Raw genomic sequence first — 24,450 nt, forward strand, 5'->3', positions numbered from 1 at the left:
TTTGGCCACACACAAGTGAAAGTACGGCATGGCAATGGAGAAAGGCCTGCGAAATATAAGAGGTAATTGAATAGTTGTCGCAACAATAGTGCCGACTAGGATAAAACCAAGTTGGCTCCATAAATCGCATACAAATAGCCACATGGGAGTGTTCATATCGGACCAGCCATCGAATGGAGTCCCGTCCCTTATTGAGTGGGGTATTGGAACACAAAAGCCACAAAAGCAATTGCCAAACAAATACGGAAAAGCGGGCTAATTACATTCGTGTTTGTGTGTTTATACGAAGTTCGGTGGGAGGCCGGACGAGAGGGACACAGAAAACAATTTGTTTGGCTAAATTATCTGCTAAATTAAGCAATTTCAATTCAACAAACGAAACGAAACGAAAAACAAAGCGATACGAGACGAGAAGCGAAAGAAAAACAAATCCAGCGATTCCACCCCAAAGCCCTGGAACGGAGACTGAGACCCTCTTCGACACGTAACACTAATGCCGAGGAGAGTGCTTATATATACGAGTATATGTATATCCGTGGGATGTGTTGGAGGTGCGACCAAATGCTGCACAAATCGGTTGCTAAGTAGCTCATAATGGCCGCGCTCGCTGGCTTCCAAATGTTCCCATTGGGATTTTATTCCTACAGCAGCAGCCGTCCGTGTACCCCTTTAAAGTGTTTGACCGTCTTAGCCAGCAATTGCTGGCCATGGGAGGTGTATGATATGCTCGTAAAGGGATTACGGTAGAGTAATGTGCACTTTGAACCCGAGGTGTGTGGCCCACTGGTAACATCTCTCTAAGTATATTTTTATTCCAATCGTATTCAGTATGAGCTGGTTCAGCATCTAGGAAGAGGTTTCAATGAATTCCCATTAAATATCAGAAGATATCTCAATATAGTATCTATGAATTCACAGTTTATAGAAGTCCTTAACCTTATAAGAGAACTATCAAAGCGCCAGTAAAGACCCAATACTGGATGTTCAACGTTAAATATGAGGGTGTTCTTCCTACAATATATATCTGTTCTACGACCAGCTCCAAATGTGAAAACATTAAACATTTCTTCTGCATAGAACCCTCTACTATTTTGCTAGGAGTCTCGTTCTAGTTGGTTCTTAGAACTTCTAAAGGGGTCTACCCATCAAATATCTATTCAGCAAGGATGCAACTCGGCAATTTCAAAGTTCCTTCAAGAGTATTCCGACTTCAACAAAAGCAAAGCAAAGTTTTCCCATACTGGGTTTTTGCTTTTGTTGCACCCCGAGTATTTTGCTTGATGCCCGGGGCCATAAAAAGGTTAAAGGTTACAAAATGGCACGCACACACAGAAGTGCCGGCTTGCAACATGTTGCATGTGTATGAGCATTAGTGTGCGGACGTGTGTGAGACCCTGCTTCCGTGTGTGCGTGTGTGTGTGTGCTTTGAACTTTGATAAATGCAGATTTTATTGTAATTCGATATAAATTTGTGTGGCAAGGGAAAGGTGGGGCCGGGCCAATCGAAGCGCACCTCTCGATATTGATATTGATATTGCATTTTTATGGCCAACATTTAAACTGCAAAAATAAAGGGCCTAAAACGGAAATCGAAACATGCAGGAAATTGGAATATACAAACAATTTAATAGCCCTTCAACAGAGTTGAGAATTCAAAATAGCAGGGAATCACGGGGTTTTAGCTTACATTCATACGATGCAAAAGGTTATAGCCTAATTGGAATAAAAGGAAACTAGAGTTGGCTAATTATACAGTCATCAATACATCCTTGAACATAGAATGGGTATTCCTAAGAGTCATTTAAATCTGATTAAAATCTCGCTAAGACGTTGCACTGTAAAACAATGTGGGGAAAACTGCCATTGCATTGCATTGGCACAGAAAATCTGATGTTGCACTTACACTGATTGTCAAAATGCCAGTTACACGTTAACGTTGACTGATGGACAGACAGCATTCATTGAGGAAAGAGAATGACTGGCGCAGAAACCAGTATGGTAGGGGCAGGCAAGAGAGAATATGTAGTGGGAATGGGTTCTCAAATTAGAAAATTCTCTCGCTCTTCCATATCCATTTCCATTTCCAGTCGCTTTCCAGGCACATTAATCAGGCCTGTTACAGGACGCCCGCCTCCTTCTGTTCCGCCTCTGTGCTGGCAGGCAAATTACATCAGTTTTGTATGGAAAATGTTGCCATTTAATTTAATGAGGCATCATTATGCCAAAAACTTTAATCTCATCAAGAGGGAGGCTGGCTGGCTGGGAAAAAAAAGAACTGTAATTATTGAGATGCCGTTTTTTTCGGGCCTTTGGGGCGGGGCAGGTAGGTGTTTCAGGGTGGTAGGCGGTGGGCGATGGGCGTGTCGTGCTGTTAATGATGTTTGGCAACTTCAACTCCAGGCCGCCACAAACCCTTACACCTTCCACCCACACACACACACACACACCCCTTCGCAGACACAGACACCTTTAGCATCCAATTAGCGGCAAAACGAGTTTCTGGCTCTCACGTGTTTTTCTATCTCTTCCACTCTCCCACTTTCGCCAGCAGCTCCATCCGTGCCGTGCCCCTCTGCGTCTAACAAGCACTCGAATCGCTCTTTTTTTTCACACGAAAAACGTAGCTCACATATGTTTCATCTTGTTTGCTGGTGTGTGTGCTCGCACTACACACAGACACAGAGGCACACCCACACTCGAGCTTTTGTGCAGTCGAAGGAGCAGCAACAGCAACAGCAACAGAAGCAAACCAACAAACAACAACAAACAGTGTGGTGGAGTGACCAGGAGAGGGAGCAGAGGAATGGCAGCAAACACAAAAAAAGATGAAAGGAAGAGTGCAGTTTAGAGGACGGAAGTTTGTGATACCCTGGCCGATCTAACGTGTTTAAACATTGAGCGATATACTATAATTCTGCATTCATGGCGGTTCTGTCCTAAATAGCTCTAGAAACTTCTAGAAAAATTAAGGATCTTTTGCAAAAGTTTTAGCTGCAAAATGAAGAGATTATTTGGATTCCGAGCTCTGATCTGCTTCGCTCTCTCTCGAAGGTCCAAGGTGAATTTACTTATTACCACATCTGCTCTCTTTCGAGGACCATACGTTTGCCAGTATGCATGCAAACGTACAGAACGTAAAACGTTTGCTATCTCTTTCTAGCGCTTGTCTCCCTGAGAGCCACGAGAGCGTGGATGCTCCTCACCACAGCCGACGACACCACCTTCTTAGTAAATTCATCATGCCCTGGTCTAACACATACTACCCCCTGCCAGGGTATGCACATGAATGTATGTATGTACAAATGAAAAATGGCAACACTTTAACTTTTGAACGGCACCCCACCCTGTCCACCACACCCTACCTTATCCTACCTGTCCTTTTTTCAAATGCGTTTTTTAAGCCGAGATTATTTTTTGTTTTTCCCACTGCCCCCTCACTATTTTTTTGTTGTGAATGGGAGTGCAAGTGCGAGTGTGGCAATGTGTGTGTGTGTGTGGGCATAACTTTTGCATAATAGTGGCACAAAACAAAAACGGGCTGTGTTGTACATATGGCGGGGATCGGAGTCAACAAGCGTGAGGGTTACGTTCCGCTGCCGAGATTCAGCGGATTTCAGATTCCAATTAAGTTTTTTAAATTTTACACAGACAAGCGTATGAATGATGACGTTCATTTTGGTTGGCAGGATGTGGCACGAGATTACCCTTACCCGCCCTACCACCCTACCATCCTGGCAAATGTGCTAATCATTTTCATTTTGCAATGAACAGAAGGGGAAACCAGAAAATGGAAAGAAAAGAATACAAGAAACAAGATGTTGTTTGCCCCCGGAACTCGCACTCGTGCTCATACTATCCTGCCTTCAGCCGTACCGCACCTTTCAAGGACTCTTTCCGCATGCATTCCCAAGTAGTGGAACATGGGAGTGCCATTATGGAAAGTAATAAACAAGAAAAGTGAATAACTAAATTCCTTTCAGACTGAATTCTAGATGCCCTTTGCCCGGTCCCAACGATTAGCATTTGTTGCCAAAGGGAAAGAGATTTGTAAACAAAACTGTAAATAGTCGGAATGGAGTGCTGATGGGATATCTTCCGAGTGAATGACATCATCAATATGCTAATCACTTCTCAAGCGAATGCATCGACAATAGTGCGAGTGCTGTTATCATCTGGAATCTATATCGCAGATAAGGACCGACTTAATCGCTCTGGTAAGCAAAGCATAGGCGACTGCAATGAAAAAACACAAGAACTAACGACATAAGAGGAATAAATACATTATTCTCTGAAAAGTAATGCGTATAATCACTATCTTGCGTCTACTAGTGTCACGTTTTGAAATTCCGGGGTAATTAAAGCTTAAAAATATAAAGTTTAAAATTTTTTAGTTGAATAGGTAAAAGAGGCTTTATGGAAGAACTATTATCAAAAATTATATTTCTTGTAGAAGAGAATAATAATGCCAAACATGACCACACAAATAACAACATTTGCTGATTTTAATAGGTTTTGCACATCAAAGTTAATGAATTTTTATGTCAATTGGTTAAACTAGCTGATTTCAATAAATTTAGAAAATAATATCTTTACAGAACTATTGTTTTTTGGCCACTCTCACAGCAAATTTCATTTCCCTCTTTATTGGGATTCAAATAGAAGATTTGAATAATTTATTATACGCGCCTCCTAGCATTTTTTTAGCTGGTAACGCGCGCCCCAACAGCTGTTTCCAAAGCTTTCCATTTGACAGCTGTAAGCTCTAACTAACCCAGCCGCTGCTCCCTATTGGCTCTGTTTTCTCTTTTCAAATCGGTAAATTGTCTCTTTTTGCTTCCTTTAAATCGGTTAAGGATCTCTTTTTGCTTCCTTTAAATTCAGATTGAATAGTCCGAACCCTTTTTATTACGGTGAATATGCCGCAAAAATTGGGCAATCGGCACATCCGACATGTTGTCGTGATCGTTTTCTGCAAGCTATTCAGCGTACTTACCATGTTGTCACTTTAAAGGGCCGACTTTTCCATAGGGTTGAATATATCGTACAATAACCGAAACTGTTTTGGTAACTAAAACGGGTTTAAAACGAAAACGACGGGATTTATGCTTTGAACTTCACTTTCATAAAATTAAACTTTGCCGCAACTCTTGAATCGGCGAACTACATAAATATGTAGTTGACTTGTAGCAAAATGTGTATACATGTAAGATGTAGAATAATTACCGATGCTCTTGGCACTGCGAGGATTAGTTTATACACAGTTTTATAAGTCATCACAGTACATTCTTCACTATGCACTCTCCCATTCAGGCAGGAGGTCGTAAAGATCAATCAGTTCGACTGTCAGAAGAAAGTTTTAGACATAATTGACCGGCCCGGATACAAACAAGACGAGGACCCGAGCTAGAGCGTTTGTTTATGCTGGCAACCTTAAAAAACGCGCGCCACAACAGCTGTTTCGAAAGCTCTCCATTTGACAGCTGTAAGCTTACTCGTCGCAGAGGGCGCCACCATCAACTCAGCAGCTGCTCCCCAAACAAGAAAAAAAATCATGGAAACAAAAAATAAAATACGCATGTATGACCTTCGTACAAGGTGACTGGGGCAAAGAGAGAACAACAACTCAGAAGAGAGAGTGGAGAGGAGAGAAGAGGAGAGAGAGTGGCCAACAAAGCTTCAGGTAGGAGTGAGGAGGGAGAGTGCATAACAGAGGAACGGAATGCAAGCGACGCTTTGCTCTATGCTCTGTTCTGGTCTGCTGCTGAGAGAGCCTGATAAGAACCCCAACTGTGTGTCACAGAGAACTCACAATCAGCGCCAAAAGTGAGAGAGCCCGAGAACGAGAAAGCTGAAAAGCTTTGATGGACAAAAACAAAAGCATATAATGCACAGCGTCGCCTGAGAAGTGCTCCGGAGTTTGCAGCGAACGGTCCTCTTGGTTTCTTGGTCGATTCTTTTCGCATTCGCTGACGGGTTTTTCACACACGCGCACCCACGCATCGGAACAGAATCCACCCATATACATATATACATATATAGTATATATAAATTGTTAAAAAGAGACATATACCGTATATAACTAGGACAACCATGTCGAAGCCCCAATCGGACGCGGATCGACGCAAGCAAATCTCGGTGCGCGGCATTGCCGAGGTGGGAAATGTGACCGAGGTGAAGAAGAACTTCAATCGCCATCTCCACTACACCCTGGTGAAGGATCGCAATGTGGCCACTCTGCGCGACTACTATTTTGCCCTGGCGAACACCGTCAAGGATAACATGGTTGGACGCTGGATACGCACACAGCAGCACTACTACGAGAAGGATCCCAAGGTGAGTGTTACCTCCCCCCCTTACCCCACTCCATTGAGGGCTATTGATTTTACTCCCACTTCATGGAAAATTCCAAAAAAAAAAAAAACAAAACGTAACCTAACTTTTGCCCTGCCTTTGACCCCCGCAATGTGTGCGCGCTCCAGGCTAAAAGAGCTAGAAAATGGATTCAATTTATTTTATATTCCATTTTTTATTTTTTTTTTGGGTATTACGACATTTTATTTTTGCGGCCTGTTGTCCGCCAATTTATTGCGCTGTCCGCTTTGGTGGCCAAATTTATTTTTCTCATCTGGCCGCTTGCTGCACTTCTTTCGCTTTTGTTTTCCTACTCGTTCGCAATTATCTGTCGCCTCTCCTCTGCCTAATTGCACACCGATTTTTGGCAACATATCCCATAGTGCAATGGGATCAATGCCAAAAACGTGAGAACAATGTGTGACGAGAGAATGCCCAAAATTGCAAGCTTTCACTGCACGTAAATTGGTTGTGGAAGTGGACCCAAAAGCCGGTTACTGCGGGTTCTCCTCTAGCAGCTGATTTTAAGGCCTATAACAGCTTATAAATAGCTTCACAGCTGTCGTCGTATTGCTTAAAGAATCTTTAACTATATATATCTACATCTATAAAGTGGCTTTCTTTTGTATGTTTTTGTGATAACTCAATTGGCATACAATTTCCTTGAGCGAGCATCTCAATTTCGTATTTATTTATTTTCTTTCAACATTTCTATGGCTAATGAAGATATCCGCATTAGAAAGATGATACATTTTGTAGCTAAATTCTTATGAAGTACGCCCAAGCTTAGGCCGTCAACCGGCCGTGTATCCAACAGATACACAAGTTGCTCAACACGTGCCCAAAGCGTGAGAGCTTTTCATTAGCAAATATTGTTTTTTCGCAGCACATGACAACTCATTGTCCTTGCCTGAATGTCAGCTTAAATCACTTTCAATTTCGTGCCCCCGTTAATATCTCACAGATACAGCATAACTTTACCGATCTATTAATTATTCATTGAGTACAAATACTCGCAGCGCCACAGCAATTTCGGCACCCAAAAACTTTCCGGGTAGTACATATACTTTTTTTTTGGTCCATAAATATTTTCAATTTAACTAATTTCGGGGGAAAACTGCTGTTGTTGCTTCTGTGTATAGCAATGACAAGATACATACATATATACCAAATACATACGTATATAGGCAACAACCGACCGACACACATATTTTCAAGGTCAATCAAAGGTTATTAACAACAAAACGAAAGCGTCTTGCCCCCCCCGTCTGAGGACTGACAAAAATATAAAGGAAAATTTTTGTATATGCAGTGTCTACATTTCTTTGCAGGTTTTTCTCTTATTTTTATTTCGGGTACACTTTGGGGGGATGGGTTTGCTATGCGCTGGTCGTTTGTCATTTGGTTGAGTCGAATTTTTCCTTTACGTTCAGGTTTTATGGAACTTTTATGTTACCCATTAATAGATCCGATGTTTGTGTTTAGTTTTGGGGCGTGCGGACACGGGCATACAATGCAATTAACTCACGCAATCATCAGAGCAGGGAGAGGCGGAGTATATACGAGTATAGTATGGGGTTGATTGTATCTCATGGATACATTGAACAGCTGTTGTGGTGTGTCTAGAGTTGGCTCTAATTGAAGAACCACTTTCATTCCATCAATTCCAATCTGCAGTAATTTATGTAAATTGAAGAAAGTTCATTGAGTTGGATAACCATCTGCCACTACTGGGGGTAAGAGTTCTTCGGAATTTTCCTATATATATAAGTGGAAAACTTTGTGCCACTGAATCCATATGCTTCCAAAACTTATCACCTAATGGAAACCTAATCCAGTCATTAATGGCCCTTCCTATGCACTTCTGCCATACTTATACATATGTACATATAATGTGGCTATAAGTATATAGGCTATACCTATAGAAAAACAAAAGCAAACAAATATCATTTATTGTTATCAAAAGCAGCAACGAACAACAATACATATGTACTCGTATGTCTGGTTATAGTTCGCTTTCGGTTTGGGCCAGAACGTTTGCCAAAGTCCCCTACTTACCGACTACAGTTAGGTGAAATGGCAACCAAATTCTAAAGTTGAATGACTTGAAAAGCTTTTACGAGCAAGTTGACACAAAATTTACGTTTTGCCTGCTTTTCGATTAGATAAGCCAAACAATTTTATTCACATTTTGAGAGTGAGGTAGGGTCGTGCTTAGACTTGTGGCTCACAACAGCGAAATTTGTATGGGATCTTACCTTAGGAAATGTCTTACCTTATGAGCATTTGAATCACAAATAAATTGTTGCATATCAAATTTCTGGTATAAGGGGATTAGGAAATATCTAATAATGTTTTCCACCCAGCTAATTTCATTTAATGGTCCATTGCTTTCTCGTATCATAATGCTCAATCCCGAATCAATCATTGGACATACTCGTATATCTGATCTCTAGCATATGATCCTAAGTACTCACATGACGATCGTCTCGAGACGCACAAGCGAATTTTTCAAAAAGAGAGAACCAAAAAACCAATTAACTGGCTTGTGCATGACGAGTTTCACTGATAAGGGAGTTTGTTTTCTCCTTTTGTTGTTGAGCTGCTCCCAAAATTCAAATCATAGTATCTCTTGTTCGATTTTGAACGGCTTTCTAACTAATGTTAAGAATCTATATACTCGTATAGTTGGAGAAAAAATTCAACCAATTTCACCCTACTGATTCCCTTTCCTGGTGCATTATTTTCTTGAATCACAACCCAACTTTATTATCGGAAAGTTTGCGGAATGTTTCTAATCAATAAGCTCAACCCTTTAACCCCGTTACACGTAGAGATGCTATGATGAGTATTATGCACAAACAAGATCCGTCAAACAAATCTCAGACTTCTAATTAGATGTCGGGCAGGGAGCCAGCATGCGGCTGGGGTATGCGTTTTTTAGGGCATAATCTACATATGTCCGCTGATAAGGATTGTCCGGCGCATAGTCGCATACCTTGAAGCCATTAAGTGGCGACACTGTCAACGATGAGATGATGATGCCGTCGACAGTAAACCCGATCACCACATCACCCTAGCATTGACCAGAGATGCAGTAGATAGATTTCCATTCCGATGCATTAGATTCATGCTCTGCACTCAATCATACAAAGTGCAGCCCGTATCGACAGTACATAATCCTCCTGATAACTGTTGCTACAAACAATCAAATGCCCTCGTAACATTATGGCAATCAGTGGCAACCGATCGGAATCGGATCGGATCGGATCGAATCGAACCTCTATTAATAGTTTCCATTAAGGCTGCCCTGAAATTAGCAAACGATTCCAGCGATTGATAACGCCTATGTTGTCATTGGGAGAACTGGGTGACCTTGTGGGGCAAGCCGGCAACGGCACCGGCACATGTCCGGCATAACTGGGCATCCGATCGATACGGTTCCTTATCAGGCATTGTACAGGTATGCATTTGGGTGTATGCTGTACAGTTGAGCCTGGGCTAAGAATAGAACCTTGCACTTGGCGAATAATTCACGGGCAAAACAAAACCGGTTCTGCTTGAATAATAATCTTAATCCAACTCTCTCTCTCTTTTAAACCCATTGTTGATTTGCTCTTAAACTCTTCCAAGATACGCTCTTAAAAGCATTCTGATTCACTGAAAGAGTTCATCGTTAGTTTTTGGGTTTATTCTGGAGTGTTTATGGAAGCATTAGACTTATACTCGAACAGTGGGCAGTTTGGAAATAACTTGATAAACTTGGTTCAGTGTAATATCACAGGAATCTGCACACAACATTTTATTATGTGTAGTGGTTTATTGTGTAGGGACATTCTTTGGCCATCGCTCCAATTAGCACTTTCTGTAGAGCGGAATATTCAGTATTTGGCTCGTACTTGTTCTTGTTGGCGTTGTCTGCTATTTTCTTTGTGTGCTTGTGATTGAGATTCGCTCAATTACGACATGCTCACATGCACATTTTCGTTATCTTGTTGCAGAAGAGCAGAAGGCTCTTCTATTTCGTATCTTGCTTGTTTCTTGCTTTATTCGTTCAACGGCCCAATGGTATTTTTTAATCTTGTATTGTATCCAATCTTTAGAACTATTGATCCCTGATCCCAAATGTACCTTTCCTATGAATTAATCGCCATCATCCCCTGGTTTTTCTTTCAGCGTGTGTACTACCTCTCGCTGGAGTACTACATGGGTCGCTCCCTCACCAACACCATGATCAATCTGGGCATCCAGAGCGAATGCGAGGAAGCCATGTACCAGATTGGTCTGGACATTGAGAATCTCGAGGATATGGAGGAGGATGCCGGTCTGGGCAACGGTGGTCTCGGTCGCCTGGCCGCCTGTTTCCTCGACTCGATGGCCACTCTGGGTCTGGCCGCCTATGGATATGGCATTCGTTATGAGTACGGTATCTTTGCCCAAAAGATCAAGAATGGTGAGCAGGTGGAGGAGCCCGACGATTGGCTACGTTATGGCAACCCTTGGGAGAAGGCACGTCCCGAGTTCATGCTGCCCGTCCATTTCTATGGCCGTGTGATCGATACCCCTGAGGGTAAGAAGTGGGTGGACTCCCAGAAGGTGTATGCCATGCCCTATGACAATCCCATTCCCGGCTATGCCAACAATCATGTCAACACGCTGCGTCTGTGGTCGGCCAAGTCACCGGCTGACTTCAACCTGAAGTTCTGTAAGTCCTAAACAATTATACTCCCCCTCAAAGAACCTCATATTAAGTGATTTCTCATTTCTGATTACAGTCAACGATGGCGACTACATTCAGGCCGTGCTGGACCGTAACTTGGCCGAGAACATCTCGCGTGTGCTGTACCCCAACGACAACTTCTTCGAGGGCAAGGAGCTGCGTCTCAAGCAGGAGTACTTCATGTGCGCCGCCACTCTCCAGGACATTATTCGTCGCTACAAGGCCTCGAAGTTTGGATCCCGCGAGGCGGTGCGTAACTCCTTTGATCACTTCCCTGATAAGGTGGCCATCCAGCTGAACGACACCCATCCCTCGCTGGCCATACCCGAGCTGATGCGCATCCTCCTCGACGATGAGCATCTGACCTGGGAGAAGGCATGGGACATTACCACCCGCACCTGTGCCTACACCAACCACACTGTGCTGCCCGAGGCTTTGGAGCGCTGGCCCGTGTCCCTGCTGGAGTCGATCTTGCCCCGTCATCTGCAGATCATCTATCACATTAACTTCCTGCATATGGAGAATGTGAAGAAGAAGTTCCCCACGGATCTGGACCGCATGCGTCGCATGTCCCTGGTGGAGGAGGATGGCGATAAGCGCGTCAATATGGCACATCTGTCGATTGTGGGCTCCCATGCCGTCAACGGTGTGGCTGCCATCCATTCGCAGATCCTGAAGGACTCGCTCTTCCGTGACTTTTACGAAATGGAGCCCGGCAAGTTCCAGAACAAGACCAACGGCATCACTCCACGCCGCTGGCTGTTGCTGTGCAATCCGGGTCTGTCCGATCTGATTGCCGAGAAGATCGGCGACGAGTGGCCCGTGCATCTAGACCAGTTGGTGGCCCTGAAGAAGTGGGCCAAGGACCCGAACTTCCAGCGTAATGTGGCTCGTGTCAAGCAGGAGAACAAGCTGAAGCTGGCCGCCATCCTGGAGGCCGACTATGGCGTGAAGGTCAATCCCTCGTCCATTTTTGACATCCAGGTTAAGCGCATCCACGAGTACAAGCGCCAGCTGCTCAACTGCCTGCACATCATCACCCTGTACAATCGCATCAAGAAGGATCCCACAGCCAATTTCACACCGAGGACCATCATGATCGGTGGCAAGGCCGCACCCGGCTACTATGTGGCCAAGCAGATCATCAAGCTGATCTGTTCCGTTGGTAATGTGGTCAACAATGATCCCATTGTTGGAGACAAGCTGAAGGTCATCTTCCTGGAGAACTATCGCGTGACGCTCGCCGAGAAGATCATGCCCGCTGCGGATCTGTCCGAGCAGATCTCCACCGCCGGCACAGAGGCATCCGGCACTGGCAACATGAAGTTCCAGCTGAACGGTGCCCTTACCATCGGCACGCTGGACGGTGCCAATGTGGAGATGGCCGAAGAGATGGGATTGGAAAACATTTTCATCTTTGGCATGACCGTCACCGAGGTGGAGGCCCTCAAGAAGAAGGGCTACAATGCCTATGACTACTACAATGCCAATGCCGAGATCAAGCAGGTGATCGATCAGATCCAGGGCGGTTTCTTCAGCCCCGGCAATCCCAACGAGTTCAAGAACATTGCCGATATTCTGCTCAAGTACGATCACTACCTCTCGCTGGCCGACTTTGATGCGTACCTGAAGGCCCAGGATCTGGTGTCCAAGACCTACCAGGTAAGCATGGATTTCCATGGATAAAACCTTAATATCCAAAACTCTGTCGTTCTCTTTTTCTGCGCAGAACCAAGCCAAATGGCTGGAGATGGCTATCCACAATATTGCGTCCAGCGGCAAATTCTCGTCGGATCGTACCATTGCCGAGTATGCCCGCGAGATCTGGGGCGTGGAGCCCACCTGGGAGAAGCTGCCGAATCCCGAGGATCAGTAATAAATCAATTGACATTTTTGATATTATGTTATTATTTAAGTACTTTACTTTTGTTAAAGTCAAAGTGCAAATTTTAGGAGCCAAAAGCAACACCAACTAAAACTAACCAACGGGCATCTCAGCCCTCACTCCTCAACCCCCAATTGTTAATATTTTATTTAATAAAAATCCAAGGTAAACTATTAAAGAACGCTCTCTAATCTAAATCTGGAAATAAATCACAGGAGCAGCGACTGGCCTCAGCCAATTAAAAACCTCAGGAAAACTTTCAAAGTTAAAAATTATAAAAGAAAATATATAGCAAAGGAAATATTGATAGTGGAATGAAAACCAAAAAGGTCTTGGAGTTGATTAACAACAAAATATAGAGGAAAGCTTTTGTTTAGAAATCGGATATGCGTGTTTTAAAAATGAGATCAAAACTCAAAACTGTTAAATGTAAAAAATAATTTAAATTTAATAAAATTTGATTCGAAAACAAAGGAAATTTAATGAGTTTTTGCTGAAGAATCTAAAGGATCCATGTACACTTTATAAATCTACATCTCTCTACTATTTTTGGGACTTGCAATGGACTCTTAATATATGTATATGAAAGTTGTTTAAGAAATTTAAGAACAAGTCTCATCTATGGATGCCTGAAGAGTTTACCTAAAGCTTTAACGTAATATTATTCTGAGAAGAACTATCTGATTTTCGACTCAATTAAGGGGTGAGATTAATTGTAGAACAGCATCAATAGCTGAGTCGATATATGTAGCTATTGTTCGTCCCTTCGTCCGTCTTGTTTGATGCCCAGTTCTCAAAGACTATAAGTGCTAGAGCAAACAAATTTTGTGTGCAGACTGGATGTGATATCCCAAAAAATATTCAAAAAGAACTGGTTCGGTTTTGGCCGTGAATTATTCAACTGTACAGTATACACACGTACAGCTTTACCCGCCTGTACAATGCCTGAGAAGGAACCGTATCGATCGGAGCATTAACATCTTCAACAAACTTCGCAAAAACAAAGCTAAACAAAATTTAAGCAACAAAATATAAATGAAAATTGAATAATAAATCATGCAATTTTCCAGAAAACGATGAATATCTTCAATGAAATATTGCCTTGGGGCAAGATACCACAGGAGGCTATTGTGGAGGATGCAAAAGTTCTGGCTATGGCAGATTTTGTAGATACTATTTGAAATGTACTATATTTTAGTGTATTCTGGCAGTGTGCATGAATGAATGGTTAAAACTACATTAATATTTAGTGAACATCTTATTCGAATAAAAACGATTCATTGTCTGATGTTAGACCACTTCAAAATGGCTTGCCTAAGTTCTGGGAATATCTTATGAAATTCCAACAATTAATCTTAGTAAAACCAAAAGAGGAAGCTTTTCTTTGTATTCTGATATCCCAGATCGTATTAAATAAAAGGTTTCTTTCTAGATATTTTTGTACAGTATAATTGATTGGATTTTCTTTTAGGAAGGTACCTAAGACAATTTTAAGTCTTTTTAAAATAAGAGTCGCATTGGGTGTTGGTGTTATTGTTGGTTGAACAGACAATTCAGAATTCGTTTTAGAAATGTTACAAAATGCATCAGAGAAAATGATACGATCGATCCCAGGATAGGGTTGATTAGTAGTTGACCCTGGAGGAGCGTGTTGTTTTGATAGAGTACTGTCGATCGTCGCCTCGCGAACTACTGCCGCCCGCAGCTCCACCACCTCGTTCTCTGTCAAACTTCTCATGTGAACGCTCTCGTGGGGATTTATCCTGAAAGACAAAACAAGGAAACATAAGTAAATCCAACGTTCAGGGACTGCCTCGAAACAACTCACTCTGTTTCGCTCACGCAGATCATCATCGCCGTTTTGTGCTAAAAAACGTTAATTAAAAATTGAATGTCTTGAAACCTTGCTTGGGTATAGTCCTTACCTTCGCGCCGTCGCTTGTGCTCGACATTGTTGGACTCCTCGGCGCGGTCCCGCTTGCGTCCCAGTTTGCGATCCTTGCGCGCATCCCGTTCCTCATCGGACAGCTTGTCCTTGTTGCGCTCTTTGGTTTTGAGACGCGCCTTCTTCACGCTGTCGACGAGCTCCTCAACCTTCTGTAATGGCCATAGGATTAATAAGAATAGGCATCCATAGCATCCACGATATATGCGTGTGTGTGTAACTAATTATGTGTGTGTGTCCCCCTTGTGTGTGTGTAGGTTGTGTTTTGGTCTGATTTGGAGTCCCTACGATTGGTGTGGTTATATATACATGGGTGTACAAGTATTGTCCGCCGCCCTCATCATCTCGCGTTCATCACTTACCCGTGGCACGGAATTAACAACTAAACTTCATTCAGGTGCAGTACCCACAGGTACAGTAGGTACAGATATCGCGTACAGGCTAGCAGAGTCTGGGCAATAGCAATGTAAGGCCGAATCACGTGTCCCCAAGGATGAAGAGAGGTTCGTTTCCATCGTTTTTACAACCAAATGGGTCAAGAAGATTGGCAACGTGGTTCCCACAAAGTGAGTCGAAAGATGGATATGATCCTCTGCATCCAGAAAAAGAGTTGACGGAAGCTACAGCCTCTGCATCCACGAAGAGAGTCGGACAGATGTTACGACCCTATGTTTCACCGAAGAGAGAGCCGATAGAGTCGTCTATGACTCTCTGGATCCACAAAATGAGATGACAGATGCTCCAAGCCGCTGGATCCCCGAAGAGAAAGTTGACGGATGCTACGACCCTCTGGGTTCACGAAGAGATAGAGGCAATAGATGCTACTAAGACACTCTAAGTAGATGAAGTCCAGGTGTACTTGGCTTGAAATTTGTTATAGAATGCACTTGCTCCAGAATCAGAAGTCCATTTGCGAGACTCCAGTTGTTCCTTAATGGTGTGGATCCAGTTAATAAATTGGAGACAATCCAATTGATTATCGTCTCCGCTTTCCTTCTTCTTTGCCTTCTACTCGTACTCCTCTCCTCCATGTTGAGAACTTTGTGTTGTTTCTTCAACATTTGTGATCGCCGAATTTATACGTTTTATGGAATGATTGAAGTTGTAAATTTTGAATTTCTCCAACTAAATGGAGTAGTAATTTTTGGCTCAATTTTTGTAAGTAGATGTTGCCTTCTTCGGTGGTTTTGTAGAATATTTTTTAGAAGTTGTATCGTGAACAACGCCAGATTCGATTTTAATTTTTTCGCAATCCTTTAAACCAATCTTTGAATGTTTTACTTTTTTGAAGACGGTGGATATAAATGCTCGATGATGCTCTCTTGATTGAAGACTTCTTCTCTTTTACTTGTGGCTTGGATTACGATTAGTTGGTTTTGTTCGTTGTAGCTTTCGTTTCTGATGATTTCGTTGGTTTTTTTATGTTTTTTTTTTTGTTTGTTTGTTTTGATTTGATTTGGTGCAGTAAAAAATTTCTTTCCTATCTTTTTTCTTCTTAGCGTTGCAGCTCTTCAGGTCTTAGATGTTGTGGTCTGGTCCCAATTGTCATCGTCATCGTGTGTCATGACAGGCGCGGCGACGTTGTATTGCAGTTGAAAACTTCCATCGATTTACAGATTAATTTTAAAACTACTAGAACTATTTAACAACTATACAATACAATAAAATACACTATCAAAAATACAAAAATTTCATTCAATGAAATTCAATCATGCTCTTGCTTAATCAGTATATATCAACTTGAGAGTCCAGATGGATGTGTTTTTTATTTTATTTTTAAAATTTATGTTTGGGTTGGGGGCTTTCTGCTTTTTGTGTATCGATTGAAGTTTTGAAGTAGTAGATTGTGTTCCGCAACTGCTGCGAGATTGGGGAGTGTTCGAAAGGGAGTTTTGATGTTTTTGGTTGGTTGGTGGTTGGCGGGCCTACCCCCCAAAGAAGTCTCGCGCGCAGTCTGCTCCAGATTTTGATCGCCATCGCAGATTGTTGTTGTATTTTTTTTTTTGTCTTAGCGTACTTATGTCTGCAACCATATGGTACTAACCTTTGAACTGCTCGACGATGATTCCAATTTGCGACGCTTTGAATCTGCAAGGGAAAGCAAGGGAAGCATATTGAAAAATCGTTGTAAACTTTATATTCTATATGTTCTACCAAAGACGGTACAATCGGTATTCTCTGGGTATTTGATTGTTCGATTTTTTGGACCGAAAAGTAAGTATTTTCTGTTGTTTATGGATTCTTGGACTGACGAACAGATGAACCAACCACACGCGCTCTTCTCCTTCATCGGGTCATCACGAAAAACCCCGCCATAGAAGAGTTTTCGGGTCCTTAGGCAACATATTTGATTCCACTTACCTTTTTCGTATTCAATAGCCTCAAGGCTGCGTCTGTGTTGCATGGAACCATTGCTCTCGTTCGAAACAGAGCTCAAATCACGATCCCGATGGCGGCCCTCGTACTCGTCAAACTGTCGATGCTCAGTTGAGTTGCTGGCCACCAGATCCACTGTTTTCAGACCCTCGTGTCGATTCCGCTCCTCACGTCGCGATGTCTTCTCTCGCTTCTGATTACGTTGGGCTGCTGCCGCCTCCAGTTCTTCCTGGCGTTGGGCACGCTCTCGGACACGCTGATTCAGCTCCGCTTCGGTACGCTCCTTGGGGCGATTGTTGGTCTCTCGGGAGCTGCGATGGCTGCTGGTGAGGCTGCTGTGCCTCTGCTCGTGCTCCCGTTCACGATCCACTTCACGGCTGTGACGATCGTTTTGGCTGCTGCCATTGCTGGCATTGATGCTGCCAGACTGGAACTGCTGCTCCTGGTGCAGATGCAGCTCATCCTTCGTGAGGCGGGAGTGTGACTCTCTAGCTCCAGGCAGATCTCTTTGCTTGCTCTCCCGTTCGGACGGCGCTGAGTTGGCGGTGGATGATGGTGGCACCCGGGGATCGGTGGGTTTCGAGTCGTGGCGCATGCTGAGAGCTGCAGCGCGGGAGAAACAATAACGATTGTTAAATTTTCTTGCTTTTGAAAATCCCTGACAAAATGCTTACATGACTTTACATCTCGTTCTTTACCGGTTGCATTTTGTTCGCTGTTGTAGAAGGACGTAGCACTGCCCCCCGACTTGGTGGCCGTTGATGAGGTAAGACCTTGTGTTGCCACCTTATCCGAGGCCAACACTTTGATGCTGGGCCCACTACCAGTGCCTGGGGCTTCCGGCTCCTGCGAATCTTTAGTGGGCAACCGCTCAGGCAACTGATGAAAGTCACTCTCCTTGAACATGCTCGGTGTCTTCAGCTTCAGTTTGCCAATATAGCTGGAGGCTATGACATACAGATCTGGGCGTTTGGTCTTCTCCTCTTCGCGCACTTTGTCCACCTTCCGTTCAATGATCTGCGCCAGCTTGGCCAGTACGGGATAGTGTGGAAGTATACGCATGAGAATGATCAGTGCATTCCGTATCTGCATAAAGTCCTTCGAGTCTAGACAGAAAACAATGGCCTTGGTGATCTTATAGTGCCACTTGTGGCACACATGTCGATAGTTTTCGTAGCCCACGTGATCGTTGGCCTCTGAGAACTGATTGCTGACACGAAATTTGGTCACAAAGCCGGGATAATTGGCACACTCCTTGTTAAAAACGGCCTGATCGGCATGCCAGCGCATCACAGTCTCCAGCATGGCGCACAGAAAGCGGCCATAGCGTGTCGCCTCGCCCTCCGTGCAAGAGGTCACCGAGTAGGTAATGTCACAGAAGATCTACCCAAAATAACAAAGAGGAAATCAGAGCTGAATCCAGCTTCTAGCAGAGCTAGAGCTTTTAGAGCTTACCCGATCGTAGCACAGCAGGGTGGAAAAATTAGCCGTCTTTAGATTGTGGATGGTATGGACAAACTTTGCGCAATAGAGCGCATCCAGGGCAGTGAAAGTGCAGCGCGGAAACAGGCACAATTGCAGGAACTGCGTAATGGTATCGTTCTTGGCGGACTTGGCCGAACGCAGCAGGAACCAGCTGTCCCTCTGCTCTTGCAGACGCTGCTGTATCTTGTCCACATGCTCGTGTTGCTTCTTCCGCTCATCATTTAGCTTCTCCATCAAAGCAATGTATCGCTCTTGTTCTTTTTTGTTCTTGGACTGGTTGGAGTCCTTGCCCTCGGCCGCCTGATGGGCCAATTGCTTGAGTTTTCCAATCTCACGCTGGTAGCTATCGTTGGGGACATGCAGATCGTACATGCTGAGGCTCCAGAAGGTCACCAAAAACTGCGGACTTATGTCCTCCCACACTTTGGCACTATGCAGCGGACGCACAGACTCCACAATGGGGTTCATGATGAGTTGTGTGGCGTCCAGATACTTTTGCATTCTCTGTGTGGTGGTCAGTTTTTTGGCATTCGGATCGGATTTACGCAATTGATCGTACTTTTGCTAAGGAAAACAGAGAGAAAAGATTAGATCCGTGCTCAAAAGATCCAGTTCCTCAGCTTACATTAATCTGATGTGTAAACATGGGCCTCGCCAGAAAGAATGCCACATCCGTATTGATGTGATACTCCCTTAGCATCGTTATGATCGATGGCAGTCGCTCCACATACTCATCCACCGAATAGGTGGAACCCAAAAAGGTGCCAAATTGCACTAGCGTGTCCTGGCACTGATCATAAAGATTCCCCACCAGCTTCAGATGACTATGCGCCGCCGTTTCACGATAGATCACACAATGCTTCTGCTGGGCCATCAGCAGACAAATGGCCACAGCCAGATCATTGTTGGCCAGGGCCTCCTTCAGCCGATTCGATGACTTCTTAGTGTTCCTCACTTGACTGAAATAGCCCGCCTCGCCGCGCAGCTGTTCGCCCCCGCACAAAGCCTGCAGCTGTTCGTTGGTCATCTCCTCGCACGACTCCACGCCAGCCATCTTGTGCACAATCTCGCGTAGTATTAGAAGATCCAGGCTCTTCTGTGACTTCAATTGATTGGCCACATACTGCAGCAGGCCGCTCAATTCGATGCTGTATTTTTTGTAGATGGTCCCACAAAAGGAGGCCAGACTTTGCAGCCACAGGGAAAGCGAAGTGCCGTCGTCTTTGAACCTGCCACGACCCGTCAGAGTCAGCGATTCAATGATGCAATAGCCCAGGCAATCAAAGGACAGAGATGTCAGGAACTTCAACATGTCACAGACAGGTGCGATAAGGTTGTCGTACATCTGGATTTGCAGGAGTATCTATTCAGCAAAAAAAAGGGTTTAAAACGACATAAATTTTAAAGATAGACTCATTAACTCTTTACGATGTTGCACGAGGCACGAAAAGCTCTTCTATGGGTTTTTCGTGATGCGCGCCGCAGAAGAATTGAGTTTCGGTCCAAGGAAACCAAAAACAATATACGTTGCAGAAAATGGATGCTGGAGACCGAGAACAATACTTCGAACCATTTCCCAAGGTTTAGAATTTGTTATTATATTATTGGGCATTCGAGATTGCGAAGGGGTTTTTCTGTGCATTTTGTTACTTGATTTTTTGGACCGACTCAGAGGTACCCCGCGTACCATCAATTAAATGGAATTTCTTGTTGTACTTACATAATCAAACATCAGTCCAGGAGCACAGTGACAGTACTTGCCCACCAGTCGACCCAATTGCTTTACATTTTCCTTGCTGACACGCTTCATCAGCCCCTTGATGTCGCGCATGGCCAAGCCACTGCGTCGTATCAGATTCGGATGCAGCTGGTAGCTATCGTTTTTCCATCGGGCATACAAACTGTATCGAAAATGATACGGGAAATACTTGAGCACAGCCCAAATCTCCTCGGACATGGAACAATTATTGTCCAAATACAGCAGCGATGGCAGTATGCACGAATCCATGCAGGTCATTATGTCGTAGTAATGCTTCTCCGCCTCTGAATTAGGCGGCGGGCCATTCATGCTGTCGACACCCATCTCCACAATTAGCTTGCTCATAATCCGTATCAGTTTGTACATTAGCACCGTGTCACAGTGCATCGCCGGGCCCAAAACATTAGCCATCGGCCATGTATACTTCCGCAGATCAACAAATTCACGGGCCTGCATCTTGGCCACCAGCTTGGCATCATCGTACAAACGATTGCGACTCTGTTTGCGTCCGGCGGGGGCTTTGAAGCATTTCTTGTAGTATATATGCTCCACGGACAAATGAATCAGTTCGACAATGGCACGGGCAATGGGCTCTTGTATGACCACCGATTGTTCCGGCAGTTTTTGTATGATTCTGTGGGCATTCTCCCAGTCCCCCACCTTGAGCAGAGCCTCGCAGAGACCAAACTTTTGATTAAGATTGTACTTTTCCTCATCAAACCGCTTAACGGTTGGCGGCGGTGGTGGTGGCTCTTTGTCGTCTTCCTTTTTGTTGGTGGAGATCAGATTCAGTTTTCGCACCATTTCTCGGGCATCCGACAGCTCTTGCACCCAGTTGGCCTTGATGCTGCCATCATTGGGGGTCAACCAGACGTACACATCGTTCAGTTCAATCACCTCGTGCTTCAACAGCAGCGCGCACACATGGTACAGAGATCGGGGCGTACGAGAGTCCTTAAAATGGCAGAACTTGTAGCCGAGTACTTCACAAATAATGGCACCCGTGGGCATATAGCTGCGCAGCAAGGGTATAAACAATTGCCAACGATCCGGGCGGGTTTCAAACGATTCAATTATGATATCCAGCACGCGGTTGGGATCCAGATTGAAGCAACCTTTGCAGGGGATTAGCGTTTTAGTACAATCTATATATATATATATAGATCAATGTATGTTCAATCCTACCTATCAGCGATTTTATAATGTCCATAATGCTCTCGGGAGTGGTGCTCTCCTCAAAGTCCTGATTCAGCTCGGTTATCAGCTTGGCAAAGCCTTCGCTTTCCTCGCGGAATAGATTAAAGCGTCGCTGCTTGTAGCTGTAGCAAAAATAAATATATTGGATAGTACATTTTTCCCAAAGAAACTCATATTTTTGTTACTACTTACTACAACTTGGTTTTGACCTTGATGAACTTGGAGTAGAAACCCTTGTTCTTCACAATCCCCACCTCCTGCAGCGTATCAATCTCCAGGCGCTCTTTGAGCAAACTCTCTGGCACCACCTTGTCCATATCCTTGACGAGCTGCACAAAACCATGACGCTCCTCTTGCAGGCCCTCTGTCATAAGGGAAGTCTCGCTGTCCAAAATATTGACCACATCCACAATGAGACTAGGGAAATCCTTATGTATGGCCTGGAATATATATATGGTTTATATTAATAGAAGATCGTTTTACAGATCGATCGAAGCTAATAAGCTTACCACAACTTCTGTGAGCAGATGAAGGATAAGATCCTTCTTGTGGGTGAAGCGCAATGCTTGCCAGAGCAGCTCGTATATGGCATTCGAGACGCCCTGCCTGAAGACTCCATTCTGATCGTATACGGGACTGTCGGCACTTTCTTGCAGCTGTTGTTTGAGGTATTTCAAACTAAAACGAAATGTTCAATATGCAGGCTACAGTAAACGGGGAAGACTACATCAGCATACGACGCGCGCGCGGATTACGTGTGGTGCCTGCTTGGCTGTTTGTTTGTATCTATCTATCTATCGTTGTGGTAGAAGGCATTAAACACGTACAATTCACTTCTGCCGGCCTTGTCGAAATGCTTAAATATATCTGGATTCAGGACACTGCCTGCGCCGGACCCTCCATTTGTGTCGGACGCCGTCGATGCAGCCGCTACCGTCGCCGTCTCCATTGCCGTTGTCGCACTGCTGCCATCGCTCCCCGGTGTAACCGTCACGCTGTGACTCTTCGACAATTTCTTCAAGCGCCGCATTAAAACTGTTTTATGTTACACGCAGTCAATATGCTGCTCAATGCTTTTTAAACAATTTTTCGTTGTATTTTTGATTTTTTTAATAAATTTTCACACTTTTCATTTGCCTTCGCTAGTGATGTGTGTTTGATATCGATAACGATAGATATGTTTGTCGCATACTATGTTTCATTTGGATTGGGATGTTCTGGAAATGGAACATCAGTAAGCCCAATATTCCAGTTTTGAGGGCCGCTATGAACTTCGGGTTTACGGAAAACTTAATTTTCAGTATTTCGTGTTAATTTTTTTAATATATACAAAATTTGGTTCTCGACGGGGCTGTTCGGCTTCAAGCGAAAAATTTAATAGGTCAGTAAATTTTGTATACAAAATGAAATGCTAATACACGGGAATCAGTTGCCGATGAGGGGGATTGTAGTAGGAAAGCAAAACAAACCGCGCATCTCTCTCAACTTTGCTCGAATTTGTCAAGACAGATGGGAAAAAACGCTGAATATGTTATACAGCCAGGCTCCGGTTTTCACTTTCACAAAAGTTTTTCGATTTACTTTTGAATTACCATACATAAATTGGTGCTCCCGTTTTCACATTCCGCAAGATTTCTTCGTTTTCAAAACGAAATGAACAGCAAACGGCTTTTCATACAACAAAACGAATCTTAATTGCACTAACATAAATTTTACACCATTACCAGGAAATTTAGCTTCCTTCTGTTTATAATAATTTTTTCTCAACACAACCCAAAATTTGGTCCAAAAATAATTGGTGAGGGCATTTTCGTTTTGGTAAAAACAGCTGATCCAGTCCGATTTGATTACCGGAACGTTGGAACGTTGGCAAGAAATACATTTTTGCACATAACAGCACATACTGTTCTCGTAACGGAGCATCTGCAGCCAATTATGCAACCAATAAATTGTTTGACCATTAGCAATTTAATTTTCTGTTACATGCTCTTACTCACAGCTTGTCAGACATGTTAAATACAGAAGTGTCGTATCGAATATGTCTTGGTCTTCTTAATTCACGCACTTTCTAAAGTCGTTTTGCTACAAAACAAGCAATTGAAAAAAAACGCATTTTTATGATGCTGTTTATTTACCAAGCAACCAAGGCAGCTGGTTTTGTGTGTCAGAATCGATGCGAAAGTGAAACATATCGACACCAGCCACGTGGAATCGTTTCATTCTGACTATTATTGATGCGATCTGAGCCAAATGTTGCAACCTGGTAGATAATCGGGCAGGCTTTGCGTTTTCAGACAAAACGTTCCGTTTTCGTTTTCAGGTGCTCCCGATTTCACACATTATTTTCATGGATATTTTTGATTTTCTCAAACAGTAGGCCTGGTTGTTTCCTAAAAATACAGCATGTCAAAAAGGTCTTTTGTTTTTTCAATTGCTTGAAAACGACGGCAGAAAACGCGCGATTTAAGAAAATCAAAACTTCCTAACAGTAACAGCAATATTTGGAAAATTAAATTGGTAATGGAACGTTATGGGCAAAATCTGAGCGCTTCCACTGTTATGCGCAAAAATGTATTCTTAGCCACGTAACCGAATCGAGCTGCCTCAGCAGTTAGCACGAAAACGTAGTTTTTTTTCCGTTGACTTTTAATTTCCTTTTTGAAAGCGAAAGAATCTTTCGTTTTATAAAAACGGGAGCACCAATTTTTTTCGTTTTCAAAAGTAAATACGAA

At 43.6% G+C, this 24,450-nt stretch overlaps 2 protein-coding genes across 3 annotated transcripts; one reads left to right on the plus strand and one right to left on the minus strand.

The window, feature by feature from the left end:
- Positions 1–5,908: 5,908 nt before the first annotated feature.
- On the plus strand, positions 5,909–13,243 carry LOC108162424 (glycogen phosphorylase). The gene is made up of 4 exons (XM_017297151.2): positions 5,909–6,333; positions 10,528–11,056; positions 11,127–12,733; positions 12,801–13,243. The coding sequence occupies exons 1-4, from the start codon at positions 6,091–6,093 to the stop codon at positions 12,945–12,947; spliced, it is 2,526 nt and encodes an 841-aa protein (XP_017152640.1). The 5' UTR covers positions 5,909–6,090; the 3' UTR covers positions 12,948–13,243.
- Positions 13,244–14,127: 884 nt separating this feature from the next.
- On the minus strand, positions 14,128–22,889 carry LOC108162423 (THO complex subunit 2). 2 transcript variants are annotated; one of them, XM_017297150.2, is made up of 13 exons: positions 22,546–22,887; positions 22,228–22,396; positions 21,911–22,158; positions 21,707–21,840; positions 20,483–21,636; positions 19,388–20,125; positions 18,733–19,326; positions 17,952–18,660; positions 17,263–17,880; positions 16,946–16,989; positions 14,882–15,053; positions 14,785–14,822; positions 14,128–14,719 (listed from the first exon to the last, which is right to left on the minus strand). In XM_017297150.2, the coding sequence occupies exons 1-13, from the start codon at positions 22,746–22,748 to the stop codon at positions 14,582–14,584; spliced, it is 4,959 nt and encodes a 1,652-aa protein (XP_017152639.1). In that variant the 5' UTR covers positions 22,749–22,887; the 3' UTR covers positions 14,128–14,581. The 2 variants fall into 2 exon arrangements, with proteins under 2 accessions (XP_017152639.1, XP_033249449.1); XM_033393558.1 differs by lacking the exons at positions 14,128–14,719; positions 14,785–14,822; positions 14,882–15,053; ... (1 more) ...; positions 17,263–17,880; positions 17,952–18,660 and adding an exon at positions 17,026–17,182 and having other exon boundaries at positions 22,546–22,889.
- Between the last annotated feature and the right edge of the window lie 1,561 nt (positions 22,890–24,450).

The sequence above is a fragment of the Drosophila miranda genome, chromosome 4, assembly GCF_003369915.1.
Source record: "Drosophila miranda strain MSH22 chromosome 4, D.miranda_PacBio2.1, whole genome shotgun sequence".
In the NCBI taxonomy this organism is placed as follows: Eukaryota; Metazoa; Arthropoda; class Insecta; order Diptera; family Drosophilidae; genus Drosophila; species Drosophila miranda.

Bases quoted from the DNA above. Each gene is read 5' to 3' on its own strand.
- LOC108162424 (XM_017297151.2), top strand. From the start codon at position 6,091: ATGTCGAAGCCCCAATCGGACGCGGATCGACGCAAGCAAATCTCGGTG. The intron at 6,334-10,527 runs GTGAGTGTTACC...TTTTTCTTTCAG, and splicing joins ACTACGAGAAGGATCCCAAG to CGTGTGTACTACCTCTCGCT. The intron at 11,057-11,126 runs GTAAGTCCTAAA...TTCTGATTACAG, and splicing joins TGACTTCAACCTGAAGTTCT to TCAACGATGGCGACTACATT.
- LOC108162423 (XM_017297150.2), bottom strand. From the start codon at position 22,748: ATGCGGCGCTTGAAGAAATTGTCGAAGAGTCACAGCGTGACGGTTACA. The intron at 21,841-21,910 runs GTAAGTAGTAAC...TTTTTGCTACAG, and splicing joins AAGGTCAAAACCAAGTTGTA to CTACAAGCAGCGACGCTTTA. The intron at 14,720-14,784 runs GTGAGTTGTTTC...TTTGTCTTTCAG, and splicing joins ATCTGCGTGAGCGAAACAGA to GATAAATCCCCACGAGAGCG.